This window comes from Triticum urartu, chromosome 1A, assembly GCF_056163025.1.
Source record: "Triticum urartu cultivar PI428250 chromosome 1A, HENAU_Tu73, whole genome shotgun sequence".
In the NCBI taxonomy this organism is placed as follows: domain Eukaryota; kingdom Viridiplantae; phylum Streptophyta; class Magnoliopsida; order Poales; family Poaceae; genus Triticum; species Triticum urartu.
The window spans coordinates 266,415,262-266,429,937 of record NC_141873.1 but is presented as its reverse complement, the minus strand read 5'-3'; the positions used below and the strand labels follow the sequence as shown (position 1 = coordinate 266,429,937).

The 14,676-nt window shown below is 44.8% G+C and overlaps 1 protein-coding gene across 4 annotated transcripts; it reads right to left on the bottom strand.

Annotated features, from left to right (window-relative positions):
- Positions 1 to 7,538: 7,538 nt before the first annotated feature.
- On the bottom strand, positions 7,539 to 10,377 carry LOC125529132 (uncharacterized). Of its 4 annotated transcripts, none has more exons than XM_087518475.1 (5): positions 10,059 to 10,377; positions 8,522 to 9,289; positions 8,277 to 8,441; positions 8,064 to 8,189; positions 7,539 to 7,977 (listed from the first exon to the last, which is right to left on the bottom strand). In XM_087518475.1, exons 2-5 carry the CDS (start codon positions 9,113 to 9,115, stop codon positions 7,876 to 7,878), a joined length of 987 nt encoding a protein of 328 aa, XP_087374601.1. In that variant the 5' UTR covers positions 9,116 to 9,289; positions 10,059 to 10,377; the 3' UTR covers positions 7,539 to 7,875. The 4 variants fall into 4 exon arrangements, with proteins under 4 accessions (XP_087374601.1, XP_048549655.2, XP_048549529.2 ...); XM_048693698.2 differs by having other exon boundaries at positions 10,063 to 10,373; XM_048693572.2 differs by lacking the exon at positions 10,059 to 10,377 and adding an exon at positions 9,522 to 10,046.
- Between the last annotated feature and the right edge of the window lie 4,299 nt (positions 10,378 to 14,676).

The window sequence follows — 14,676 nt, the reverse complement described above, 5'->3', positions numbered from 1 at the left end:
CATCAAAGATCAATATGTGCATGATGCTGAATTTAAAGATGCATTGCACAATTGTAAGGAAGGGATAACTTGGAACAAGTTCGTTCTTAACGATGGATTTGTGTTTCGTGCTAACAAGCTATGCATTCCAGCTGGCTCCGTTCGTCTTTTGCTGTTGCAGGAGGCGCATGGAGGAGGATTAATGGGACACTTTGGCGTCAAGAAGACGGAGGATATACTTGCTACACATTTCTTTTGGCCAAAGATGAGACGGGATGTTGAGCGTTTTGTTGCTCGCTGCACTACATGTCAAAAAGCTAAGTCATGACTCAATCCTCATGGTTTATATATGCCTTTGCCTGTACCTAGTGTTCCTTGGGAGGATATATCAATGGACTTTGTTTTAGGTTTACCTCAAACAAAGAAGGGGAGGGATAACATATTTGTTGTCGTGGATAGGTTCTCGAAAATGGCACACTTTATACCATGTCATAAAAGCGATGATGCTGTTAATGTTGCTGACTTGTTCTTTCGTGAAATTATTCGCTTGCATGGTGTGACAAATACTATTGTTTCAGATCGTGATACTAAATTTCTTAGCCACTTTTGGAGATGTTTATGGGCTAAGTTGGGGACTAAACTGCTTTTTAGTACTACTTGTCACCCCCAAACTGATGGACAAACTGAAGTAGTCAATAGGACATTGTCTACTATGCCTAGGGCCGTTTTGAAGAATAACAAGAAAATGTGGGAAGAATGCTTGCCTCATATTGAATTTGCTTATAATCGTTCATTGCATTCTCTACTAAGATGTGCCCTTTTGAAATTGTGTATGGTTTCCTACCTCGTGCACCTATTGATTTGTTGTCTCTTCCATCTTCGGAGAAGGTTAATTTTGATGCTAAGAACGTACTGAATTGATTTTAAAAATGCATGAGTTAACTAAGGAAAACATTGAGCGTATGAATGCTAAATATAAACTTGCTGGAGATAAGGGTAGAAAACATGTTGTGTTTGCACCTGGAGATCTTGTTTCGTTACATTTGCGTAAGGATAGATTTCCTAATTTGCACAAATCAAAGCTAATGCCATGTACTGATAGTCCTTTTAAGGTGTTAGAGAAAATAAATGATAATGCATATAAACTTGAGCTGCCTGCAGATTTTGGGGTTAGTCCCACTTTTAACATTGCAGATTTGAAGCCTTATTTGGGTGAGGACGATGAACTTTCGTCGAGGACGACTTCATTTCAAGAAGGGGAGGATGATGAGGACATCAATACCATTGTTACACCCACAGCCCCTGTTGCTATACACACTGGACCGATTACTAGAGCTCGCGCACGCCAATTGAATTATCAGGTACTTTCGTTTCTTGGTAACGATTCTAATGTTCATGAGAATATGATGCTGCCTAAATTGGATACATTTGTTTTGCTTACAAATGAAGGGCCTAGCTTGGACAAGAAAGATGAACCTTGGAGCAAGTTCAAGCATGGAGATGATGGCATGCGCAAGAGGAACAAGAACGGAGTTACAAGTGATGATTACAGGACTCTGAAGCCACCACAATGAGTGCATGAAGCATGGGACGAAATATACAAGATGCCACTTCATAAATTTCGTCCAGAGACTATTTTAGGTGCTGCGTCACCTTATTATTGGGCCAGGCCCATGTATTTTCGAAGTACTTAAGTATAGGCTGTTTTTAGAGTCCATATGTGTGGGGAAACAAGAGTTAGGGTTGGTTTCGGACCCCTCCACCAAGGGCCACGAAATTCCCCCTCTCTCCTCCATATATACATCCCTTAGGGCATCGTTTAGGCTTTGGGTTTTGTTTAGATTAAAAGTTCGCCATAGCTGCAACTTCGCGTACTTCGTTTGTGTCCAACGACCAGACCAAGACGTCACAGAACCCCACCTTGATCAATAAAGTTTTCATCTTATATTTGCAATATCCAGATTGCAATCTCAGTTTCTTACTTGTTCTTCGTTTGCTCGTAGGAAACAGACCCTCGTGGTCAGGTTGATCGTGCTCCGGCGTGGTCAATAACCCTCGGAAGTTGGTTTAGCGATTGCTAAGGCGCGATGTCTCGCACGTTCGTAGTCGTATCGTCAAGGTCGACTCCCGCAGAAAACGATAGCCACCTGTTGGGGAACGTAATAATTTCAAAAAATTTCCTACGCACACGCAAGATCATGGTGATGCATAGCAACGAGGGGAGAGTATGATCTACGTACCCTTGTAGATCACAACGGAAGCGTTGACACAACGTAGAGGAAGTAGTCGTACGTCTTCTTCCCGATCCGACCGATCCAAGCACCGTTACTCCGGTACCTCCGAGTTCTTAGCACACGTACAGCTCGATGACGATCCCCGGGCTCCGATCCAGCAAAGCGTCGGGGAAGAGTTTCGTCAGCACGACGGCGTGGTGACGATCTTGATGTTCTACCGACGCAGGGCTTCGCCTAAGCACTACAACGATATGATCGAGGTGGAATATGGTGGCAGGGGGCACCGCACACGGCTAAAGAACGATCTCAATGATCAACTTGTGTGTCTAGAGGTGCCCCCTGCCTCCGTATATAAAGGAGCCAAGGGGAAGGGGTGCGGCCAGCCCTATGGAGGCGCAGGAGGAGTCCTACTCCTACCGGGAGTAGGACTCCCCCCCAATCCTATTCCAAATAGGACTCCCAAGGGGGAAAGAGAGAGAGAGGTGGCCGGCCACCTCTCCTAGTCCTAATAGGACTAGGGGAGGGGGGGGGGAGGCGCGCAGCCCACTATGGGCAGCCCCTTTCACCTTTCCACTAAAGCCCAATAAGGCCCATATGACTCCCGGGGGGTTCCGGTAACCTCCCGGTAATCCGGTAAAATCCTGATTTCACCCGGAACACTTCCGATGTCCAAACATAGGCTTCCAATATATCAATCTTTATGTCTCGACCATTTCGAGACTCTTCGTCATGTCCATGATCACATCCGGGACTCCGAACAACCTTCGGTACATCAAAATGCATAAACTCATAATAACTGTCATCATAACGTTAAGCGTGCGGACCCTACGGTTCGAGAACAATGTAGACATGGCCGAGACACGTCTCCAGTCAATAACCAATAGCGGGACCTGGATGCCCATATTGGCTCCTACATATTCTACGAAGATCTTTATCGGTCAGACCGCATAACAACATACGTTGTTCCCTTTGCCATCGGTATGTTACTTGCCCGAGATTCGATCGTCAGTATCCAATACCTAGTTCAATCTCGTTACCGGCAAGTCTCTTTACTCGTTCCGTAATACATCATCTCACAACTAACATATTAGTTGTAATGCTTGCAAGGCTTATGTGATGTGCATTACCGAGAGGGCCCAGAGATACCTCTCCGACAATCGGAGTGACAAATCCTAATCTCGAAATACGCCAACCCAACATCTACCTTTGGAGACACCTGTAATGCTCCTTTATAATCACCCAGTTACGTTGTGACGTTTGGTAGCACCCAAAGTGTTCCTCCGGCAAACGGGAGTTGCATAATCTCATAGTCATAGGAACATGTATAAGTTATGAAGAAAGCAATAGCAACATACTAAACGATCGGGTGCTAAGCTAATGGAATGGGTCATGTCAATCAGATCATTCAACTAATGATGTGACCTTGTTAATCAAATAACAACTCTTTGTTCATGGTTAGGAAACATAACCATCTTTGATTAACGAGCTAGTCTAGTAGAGGCATACTAGTGACACTCTGTTTGTCTATGTATTCACACATGTATTATGTTTCCGGTTAATACAATTCTAGCATGAATGATAAACATTTATCATGATATAAGGAAATAAATAATAACTTTATTATTGCCTCTAGGGCATATTTCCTTCACCACCATCTCATCGAAACATCGGGACACCTTTGCCTCTATCAAGAGTGAGACACCGATCACCAAATCCGTAGGTGCAAGCTATTGTAGCACCCTAACCACTCTCGCCTTTGCCAGGAGCCGGTTAAGAGTGCCCGTCGCCAACACAGACAACATCTCGTGGCCCCTTGTGGTGCCACACAAGAGGCCCTAGTTTTCCATTCAACATCACCCTCGTGCTCTAGATGGGAAGATGATTGCGATCCACCACAGAAGCGTGGAGTAAACCCACGAGGCACAACACCTCAAAGAGGAGCGTCCTAGAGACCAAATTAAATGTGTGTAAAATATCCTACTAAAAGAATGACAACAGGGTTCCTTGAGATGGTGAAGATATCTCACTGTGTTGCACATCCTGAAGTAATCATGGATGTATTGGGTTCACTTTGTTTGGGATAGAGTCAAACAGTTGGGGGTTTCTAAAGGCATTGCACCTTGCTATATGTGCAAATCATTATGTCTTGCAAGGATAATTTGGGTAATATTATCCTTAGCGGTCAATGGCCTCACCTTTTTTCTTGTTGTCATAAACTCTTGTTCCAAGACAATATGACAACCAATTTCATCTTCCTCTTTCTCACTAGGTGTTTGCTCAATACCAAGAGCTAAAGCTGGTTGTTTCTTATCGAAGCGATGATCATGATAATTGAAGTTTTGCGCTGGCTACTCTACCAAAGGAGTTCATCAATTTCTGCTAGACCCTTTTGGTTGGTTTTGGAAATCATGTTGTCAGCTTGAGCACACGGTTTTCTTCTTGTTGATGTTGGTTCTCGGGTTAACACTAGGAAAAATCATTGCTTGCACACATATTGTATTTTTTTCGTGCAAACACGGGAATACCAGTGCAGAGAAACATGATGTTCAGATTAATTTTAGCATTTGTTTCATTGCATCCTTAGAAACCAATAATTCCTCAGCAACTTTGGTTAAGGACCAATAAAACAAGAACATGTGTGTTTGTGCGTGTATAATGCATTGATTCTCTTTTGTTTTGAGGTGACACTATCATGGCTAGTTTTATTTCAAATCGAACAGAGATACATCATTAACAATCCATCCTTGATACTTATTTTAGAGAGAGGCCACTACTGAACATATGGATCCTAGTCCATCTTCTCTCGTTGCATACAACATCAATCTTCTTGTTTTACTTTCTTCACAATCTGAACCGTACTTTCATTTTCCTTGCATCCATAATCTTCCAAACACACTTTGTGTTTAATCCTTGTAACTAGCAAGGATAGTAAGACTAACAATCTTACTAGTTTCGTTGGAGGCCAATGGAAATTTTGTATTTGTGTGTGTAGAAAAATTCCGCTTGCTACAAACCCTTGCACTTCAGGCCCAACACCTTCCTGGTTGAGAGGAAACAGTGAGTGTTCTCAACTTGAGAGTGTTGGGGAAATTCATATTAATCATATAATTGCCTTCCCCTCTAGCGTTTGTCGAAATCAGTGTAAAAACAAGGTTAAAAATGCCTATACCAGAAGGTTCGGGGGCCCGGGGTCCTGGACCCCTGCGTGCTCAAAGTAACCTGAGAAGAAGCAGGCGCCTTTGGATGGTGCGGGTGCTTGGGATCCTGGAACCCCAGGTCCCGGAGGGAGGGCTACCTCTCCGCATACTTTGGGTGTTGGTTCACCTCTTTGTAGTCTACTTAACCTAACCATTGCTCAAGCTGCTCCACCATCCTCCAAACCATAAACACATGATATCTTCCATCCCTCCATCCAAACACTCTGATTCTTTGGGGATTGGAAGATGTTCACCCGATCTACATCTCCCACAAACCAATTTGTGTTTCCCCAATTAGTTCTTCGCCAACACTTGTGAGCTTGGGATCCTAGGCGGCAGTGGTTCATCCTGAAGCTTCCTTGCATGCGATGTGCCTCGGAGACGTGTGTAAAGGTGTAGTAGTCGCCTTCAAGACCAACCCCGAGTGATTCGAGGCTCATCCATTGGGGCGACTCGAGGAGAATAAGGTGGGCCACTTGCTGGCGTGCCAAAGCCTTGGTTCCAGCACCGCACCAACGGAGATTAGCACTTCCCCAAGGAGATGTGAACTTCGGGATAAAATTGGCGTCTCCGACTCACTTAAAGTAAATCTTTTCCGCACTTTACTTTTCTTTGTAAGTTTGTGCGCTTGCTAATTAGTTCTTGCCTAGCTTACATTGCCTTGAGTTTCTTTGTCATATAGCTTGTGTTCATCTAGTTGCATATCTAGAGAACCTGATTTATACATATTTCCCTAAAATTGGTAATTAAGATTAAAATTTGTAGTCTCTTATTCACTCTCTCTAACCGACCACATCGATCCTTTCAATGGCGCACGTAGTGATTTCTTTGATTGTGTACATGCTTTATCAAATGATCCTTGAGTAACAGCATTTTCATTGATTAGCACGTCTGTCTTGTTTGTGAGACTCGGTATGAAACTTCGATGATTTATTTAAAATGCTCTTCACTTGGAATTCATGTAAGAACACATATGAAAAATAGACTCCATGGTATTGGTTGATGACCACTTTCCACGGGCCATTGTGTTGAACCTCAGAACCAATTATATGAGCATGTTGAGAACATGCGATTGGACCAACCCAAGTTGGCACCTTGTGATAGCATTATTTTAGCTTGTACACATAGCTCTCGTGCAATGTGTATATATCCGAGTAAAGTGACATACTTTGGGTTTGCCCAACCCTAATCAGTAACTCACTAGTTATAAATATTTGCTTTCTTATTTACCATGAAACATAACTCGAGGCATGGTAAATCAGAATGGACTTCGACTCTCTCTATAACGAGAGATACGTCTAAGCCCCTTGAGTGATTGGATCTAGAAACACATGGTCGTGCTATTTAAAGTAAATAGTTAACCTAATAAAGTGTTTCTATGCATGTGACCGAGAAAGTGTCGAGCCATCCAAAGAAGGACCACATTTGCCTACGCATGAGCTTGACAAATTATTGTGAGGAAAATGAGTTGCATATATGTGAAATTGTGAACTACTCCCTCCGTTCCTAAATATTTGTCTTTCTAGAGATTTCAACAAGTGACAACATACGAAGCAAAACGAGTGAATCTACACTCTAAAATATGTCTATATACATCCGTATGTGATAGCCTATTTGAAATCTCTAAAAAGACAAATATTTAGAAACGGAGGGAGTAGACACTAAGTCCTAATGGGTCTCTAATTCAAAAGCGCATTATGGGATGTCGATATAAGGGGAGGGGCGGACGTTTTAAGGTTAACCGGTTTGGAAAATCTGAAAACCTATTGTTACTTCACGCCATGTCCAAGGTTGCCCATTCGAATCTAGTGATCTGATGGGTCGTGTCGGCGATGGGAGAGACCTTGAGCCTCGGGAGACAAAAAAACCACCCCTCTTTGAATTGTGGACACACTCGATGAGCTGCGGCTGCAACTGCAACGCATAAACGAATTATTCGAGGGGTCCGCAAGGGGAGAAAGTAGTATGACTACAGTTGCACCGACACACTACACCGATTCTGCTTCTGCAATTGTCATTTTAGTGGTAAATCTTATAATGTATTGTAGCAACAATTCATTATTCCGTAAAAAAAATTAAATTTGCGCCGGTATAGTCTACCTGTATCCCTACAATTCTCAGAGTTCGGTTGAATTGGAAAAGAGCAAGACCAGATACAATGATACATGATCCCTGAAGCTGTGTTTTCTATTAAAAAAAAAAACAAGTACACAACTCCTCGGCAAACTCTAAAACCTCACATTCACCTGCAAGAATTAGCTGCAACAAGCGAAAAGCAGATTTCGACTGACACAACAGACCGGCCGACCCTACATGGTAAGTAAATTCAACTCGCCGCTTCAGGAGCTACAAAATTATTCCACGGGACCAAAATCAAGTTAAACAGGCTGTTAAAAATCTGCACGTGTAAAATAGGTTGGGGAAAAAATGGAATTAGCGGGGGCTCGTGTTCGTCGTGAGTTAGATTATATCCACGACTCCACCGTGTGGTTGTACATGTAGGAGCTCATCCCGCTGATGTGCGCCAGCGCGTCGGGGTCGAGCATGTCCTCCGCCTTCACGCCCGGCTGAAATGGAAAAAACTCGTTAGCGACGACATGCTCGTCGGATCAGAGCCGGAGCTGGCGATTGATGAATTTTGATCCAGACTTACCATCTGCTCGTACTCCTCGTGGTTCTGTGATCCCATCGCCGTGGACGCTTCGCAGTACTCGTCGTTCTTGGCGAACCTCCCGCGGACGCGCGGCCTGCTGTCCGCCAAGGTTTTCCTGCACGCGTACTGCAGTTTTCCGATCGGATATGTCAGCGGCGTCGAGGACCATGCATGGATCGTTTAATGGTGATTGATTCTGGTTTGGTGGGTCACCTTGATCTTCTTGCTGAAATTCCGCTCGTTCCTCTTCTTGATGTACCGGTGGATCTTCTCCTTCCTCTCCTCCACGGAGAGGCGGGCGGCCTTGAAGCTCGTGTCCTCCAGGCTCGAGGTCTCTCCCGCCGCCGGCAGCCGCCCGGGGCTCCCGCTGCCTCCCATCTATACCACCGCGAAACGATCGGTCATGCTCTGTCCTACTACGGATTGCGATTCTTGGCGAATTCGTTCGGGGTTTCTACCTGCATCTCTGCGGCGGTAGGGAACGCCATCTGCCCCGCGGAGTCGGCGTCCACCAGCGCGCCGCCCTCCATCATCCTCTGGTACTCGCCCATCTCCTCCATCCCCAGCATCATCGACATCACGGTGCCCGTGCAACCGCCGCCGCCGCCGAAGAAACCTCCCTGGGCCGCGTAACACCCCTGCGTCGCCGCGTCGGCGGCGCCGGGGAGCATCGCGCCAGGCTGCTGCTGGCACAGGGTCTCCTCCAGCCCCATGAACCCTCCGGCCAGCGCCGCCGCGAAGCACTCGTCGGTGTATCCCGAGGTGAGCTGCATGAGATCGGACGCCGTGCTGCTCATTTGCGTCTGCAGCGCCGGGTGGTGCTCTGCCGCGGTCACCACCGGGAGCACCATCTGGCCAAACTGTTGCTGCTCCGTCTGGGTCTCGTCCGTGCCCGCCGCCGCCGCCGCAAACGCGTAGTCTATTGGGAGGAGGAGCTCGGCGTCGGGGCCAGGCGGCTGGTCTTCCTCGAGGAGTGCCGAGAGTGTGGAGTCGAGGGACGGCAAGGGGGAGAAGGTGGCCGTGGTCGTGGCCGCGGCCGCGCCCGACGACATGTTGTCGCCATGGCTGCAGAGAGGAGGCGTGGTGGTGGACGACGACGAGGCGTCCTCCGATGAGGCAGCGAACACGTCGGACGCCGCGTTCACCGCACCGAAGAGATCGCCGCCGCCGCTGCCATCGTCGCAGAAGTCGAGGATGTGCGCGGCTATGGGGCTCGAGATGCCCTCCTGCAAGAAACCAACAAATTCGTCAGCGCCCCCTGTTTCATGCCTCAACTCCGATCAACAGGAGAGACCAGGTACGCATGTACACGCCTGTAGAATGCAAATGCTACTGTTAGCCACCATGATTCTTGATTCAGAAAGAAGACAAAATGCATCCTACAATCTACATGATCAAGCACATTTCGTCTACGATCCTTATATAATCTGTTTTGGGCGAGGGAATCAAATGCCGTACTGTTGTATCTGCATTTGCACAGCTCAATTCTGCATCCATGAGGACGGAATTGGAACGGATAGAACAGTGGAAGGATAGGTCCGTATGCCGTATGCCGGGGAATGTTACTGTTAAGGATGAGGGAATTTAAGCCAGGCCAAGCAGAGGCGGTCCTGATCAGAATTCTCCGCGGCGCACGCAATGCGGACGTAAAGGTTAACGAGATCACGAAGCAAAAACTATCAAGTCGAGGCATCGATTCCCTCTGTACTGCAACGGGGCCGGGGTCCAAAAGCCGAAAGATTTCCTCCTCTTCTGGATCCCGTGCCTGCTTTTGGCTTTGGTGTGATAGATAGACACCTAAACAATTATTGCACCGTCCACATAACTGTTTGTCTAGCAAAGATCATTCGCCAATGGCCATTTGAACGGAATCCTCATCAACAGCATGCATGGGCAAGATGGCAAAAGGAGGCGGATCATCATCAAAACATGCAGTAAAAAAGCAAGCGATTTCCGAGAACCGAGCGTAGATTATATCATGGTCAGGAGATTTACTCACGGTGAAGGACTGATCGTCGTCGAGCATGGCGTGCACCGTCGATTGGAAACCCCGGCCGGCGGCGAGCACTCCAATGTTTTGCTTCGATCTTTTCTGGATGAAACCGCAGAGGGGGTGGAAGAGGAAGAGGAAGAGATGAGAAGCTCGTAGACCATGCAAATGGCAACGGCTTCTATTTATAAGGCCAGGAACAGGAAGATCAGGAACTAGGAGTCTGGGCTAATTATAGGCCATGAGATACGGGCACTTTTTGTAACAAGATGTGGATTTTCAACAGGAGATTAGGACAATTAGGCGGCCCCGGTTACTTAATTAGGACAAGGAGCGCACACATGTACCGCGGTCAAAGACCAACATGCCCTCAGTTAAAACTGAAACGGGCAAGCCTTGGGGAAGGAATGTCCAAGATAGCTGCTATTTTTGTGCAGGTTATGAGCTGTATTTTGGCGCTAAACGAACCGCCTTGTCTATCCAAGATTAGTTTTTTCTCCTGACTCCTAGCTCGGTTTTGACCGAGAAACGATGCCTACACAAAATGATGCGAGGAAAACGGGAGATTCTATCTTGATTCCAACGCACTCATGCATAGGCCCGATCTTTTCTTGAGAGAGAGAGAGAGAGAGAGAGAGAGAGAATTCTTGATTAAGATGTATGTACCGCCATGACTCGCATCGTGCATGCTAGCTAGCGGTCCATATGTATTTGGCAACAATTTTGGCGATCTTGGCTCGTGAAGGCTTTTAGGGCATGCAATCGATCCGGTGCAGTAAGAATTAATGTTATTTTTTACTACTCGTTCTGCGTCTAGTTGTCTTTTCACCGCACTGATTATTTTTCCATGGTATTTATCAGATCTAAGATGCCCCTCGGATGTCTTCTTTTTTTAAAAAAATAATGGAAATTATATTTTTACCAAATTGGTCCTCCCGCTTCGGTGACTGACTAACTTCAGAAAACGTAAGGACATTCTTGCTTTACCAGGAGCACCTTGGTTGGTCACATACCTAAAGACTCCAAAGGCCCAAGCTATAATGGCATTAGCATAGACGCTGGTACTAGAGTTTTCCTAGGGAACTGGATGCCACACGTCACGGAAAGTAGAGAACTATGTGCAAAAGACACGTACGTACATATATACACAGAAAGAATCGCAGCTCTCTCTTTTCCCTTCCCTGCTGGTGTGGTGTATGTATCAATCGTACTCTTATGTGGAAGTAAGGACAAATTTTTTCTAAACAAAGGGGGCTTTTATTAGCTTAAAATATAGCATTATATTGAGCGACACCCGGTCTCTGCATAATTAAGATGCACACAACCATTAAAAACAAATTTGGTAAAAATAAATAAACAAAATGACATATTGACAATAGTAGAATCCTACGAGACTGAAACTATGCCTATGTTGAAGAAGAAGGTACACCGATTCAGAGATTATGTTGCCATCCATGTTAGATAAAAACCTCACTGGTCGCTCCAACCACATACACACAACCTTGAAGAATGGTTGATACTTCGTTCGATGTAATATATATACCACATACGAAGCCAGTGCGTACAATGAAAAATAACCGGCAAAAGAGAAGGACTTTTACCATTGAAAACAATGCCATTTCTACATAGCCAAATCAACCATAATAAGACAGATGTTCCCACCTTTATTAGCATGCGAAACCTATTTCGTATACCGTCAAGCCAATGACCATATATATTGGCAACACTCGTAGACGGATAAAATTGAATGTTATATGAATGACTCACCACATAGAACGCGCAAACTTGCAATGAAAGAAGAGGTGTTTGATTGTCTTGTCATGAGCATAAAAACTACACTTCTTGATTCCATGCCAGTTGCAACGGACCAGATTGTCTTCAGTTAGTACAACTCCCCTATGAAGATACCGAATGAAAATCTTGATTTTTAAAGGTATCTTTGACCTCCATATTTTATAATTATTATCCACTGAAATCTCCAAGTGCATGAGGGCACGATATATAGAGTCAACTATGAATGACCTAGATGTCGTGAGATTTCAATAAAATACAACATGTCCATGTGCCAAATTAACTGAATCCAAACAGGATAACAAATGTTGCCATGACGTAAGACGGAGCCCAACTAGATCCCGCTGGAATGAAACATCCGAAAGGGAGGAGCTGAGCACCTGTGCTAGGGTGTCATTCGCAGACAATGCGGTAAAAGGTTGGATACTGTTCCCGGAGAGTGGCGGTTCCCAACCACTTATCCTCCTGAAAACGTATCTCTGAATCATCCTTCATCGCAGAAGACCCAAAGCGAAAAAATATTTCTTTGACGCCATGAGGTCGGCCCAAAAATGTGAGTCTTGCTTTTAGAATATTTGGGACACCGCTTTTCAGCCAATATATTTATTGCGAAATAGGGTTTGCAAAACGGCCTTCTTTATAAGTAACTTGAACAATCATTTACTGAGTAAGGCATCATTTTGGCTTGAAGGCTTTGGATGCCTAAACCTTTCGGGTCTTTTAGTCATTAAACTACGGTCTTGGTTAACCTATTCTTTTTCTTTTCATTATCTGCTTGTGAGAAGAATCTGGATCTAAAATAGTTCAATCTTCGCAGAACACCTTTGGGGAGCTGGAAGGAAAGCATATAGAGTACCATGTTTATAAGAACGGAATTGATCAACAATAATCGTCCTTCAATGGAGAGTAATTTGCCTTTCTAATTGTTTAAACATTTCTCTAAGCGCTCCTCGACTTGCTTCCACTGCGTTAGTGAGGCGCCAATCGGGATTCTCAAATATTTAATTGCTAACTGGACTTGCGCAAGTCAAACAAGTTGGTGTATTGTGTAGCCTCTTCGAAACAGAACAACCCACTTTTATGAAAGTTAATCTTAAGACCTGACATTTGCTCAAAGGCTGAAAGCAAAAGTTTTGGGTTAAGATCCTTATCCAGATCATGTTTCATAAAGAAAATTGTACTGTCAGCATTTTACAAAATTGATAGGCCTCCTTCCACAAGGTATGGCACTATCCTGCAATTTGACCATCCTGTTTGACGAGCTCTATCAAAATAGTGAACATGTCATTGATTTAACATGCATGTACACGTGTGCTTGAAGTGCCATAACGTACCGTGAATAGCCCATTATCATTTATCACAAAACTAACTTGTAGTACTCACTCCATTTATGTATAGAAAGCCACTTTGTTTTTCGTGTCAAATTTTAACTTATATTATTATCAATAAAATATGGGTTATATATTATAAAAATAATATCATAAAAAAAGTTCTTAGAAATGCGCATCCAATCTTCTATTCCTAAATAGCTACAACCCACTATCTATTTTTTTTGAACATGCAACCATGCCACATAAACAAGTAACGTATGCAAGTCATAACTTACATTGTTTTAGGAGTACTCTATGTATGCATCGTTGCCACATCATCAATTCATGTATATTAGTCATAAGTTATTTTTACACTAGATTTTCTATTGACAGTATGGAGGTGTTTGCCGGTGAATAATAGAATAAGATGGTGATAATTATGACTTATTTAGTAATGAGAGTGCTAGTTAAACTTTTTATATTTTCTCTTGTGGTTCTTTATTTTTCAATTTTAATTCTTGCTTATTGGCAGATGAGAAAATAAGTAAAGGTTGATTAGAAAAGATTAGTGGTGAGGCAGATGAAGATTGATGGAAAAGCTACTTTGCAAGAGTCTGAACTTGGCCTTTCTATTTATCTTATATAAAAATAATTTTAGGAGTAGTTATGTAGTTTATTTTGAAGTCTTGTTGAATTCTGAGTTTGCACCGTGGTTTAATATGCATTTAAAAAATGTGAAATAAAATGGCATGAAATTCTAGTTAAAAGATGTCTTTGCACTGGATGCATGGAAAAATATTTTTCAATTATGTGCTTGTTTGATGAACTTGAAGCTGTGTTGGTGAAGCACTTGCAAATTGCATGTGTGAGCCCTTGTACTTGAATTCTTGAAAGCGTATGTGATGTGATTATTGTGCCAAGCCAAACACTGTTAAGGGATATGTTTACTTTACCCAGCCGAACCAAACAAAATCTGGTTTATCCAGTACTGAGCTGTTATCTGATTCTATTTACGTTTACGTTACCACTCCTCAAAACAAACACCTCGGGCGACTCGGGGGACGACTAGGGTTTTGTCGGCGTCGTCACCCCTCCATCCTCTCCCTTCCCTTGCCACCACCAGAGACGGCGGTTGGAATGCCAGCGCGGGCGCCCGTGAAGGTGGCGGCGGGGATCCCGGCGCTCCATCCACAATCGGAGGCCAATGGTGTCTGGAGCGGCGGCCCCAGTCAGTGAGGTGGTTCCATTGGACGGCTGGCGGCGCTCGCAGGTGGAAGCTTGCCAACGTGCTCAGTCATATGGGCGGCGGGCCGATGGTGGTGTCAGGTCGCGGCGCGGAGTCCCTCTGCGTCAGATTTGGAGGTGCGCATCCCCTCTGCCCCGCTTCCTCTCCCTCACTGTTTCCTATGGTTCTTCAGGTTGCTTGGTCTGGCATTGGTGAGATTTGGTGTAGAAGCTTGGGGCCTGGGGAAACCCTGGCCGGTCCGACCGGTCCGGTGGCGGCGACGTCCAAGGGGGCTGC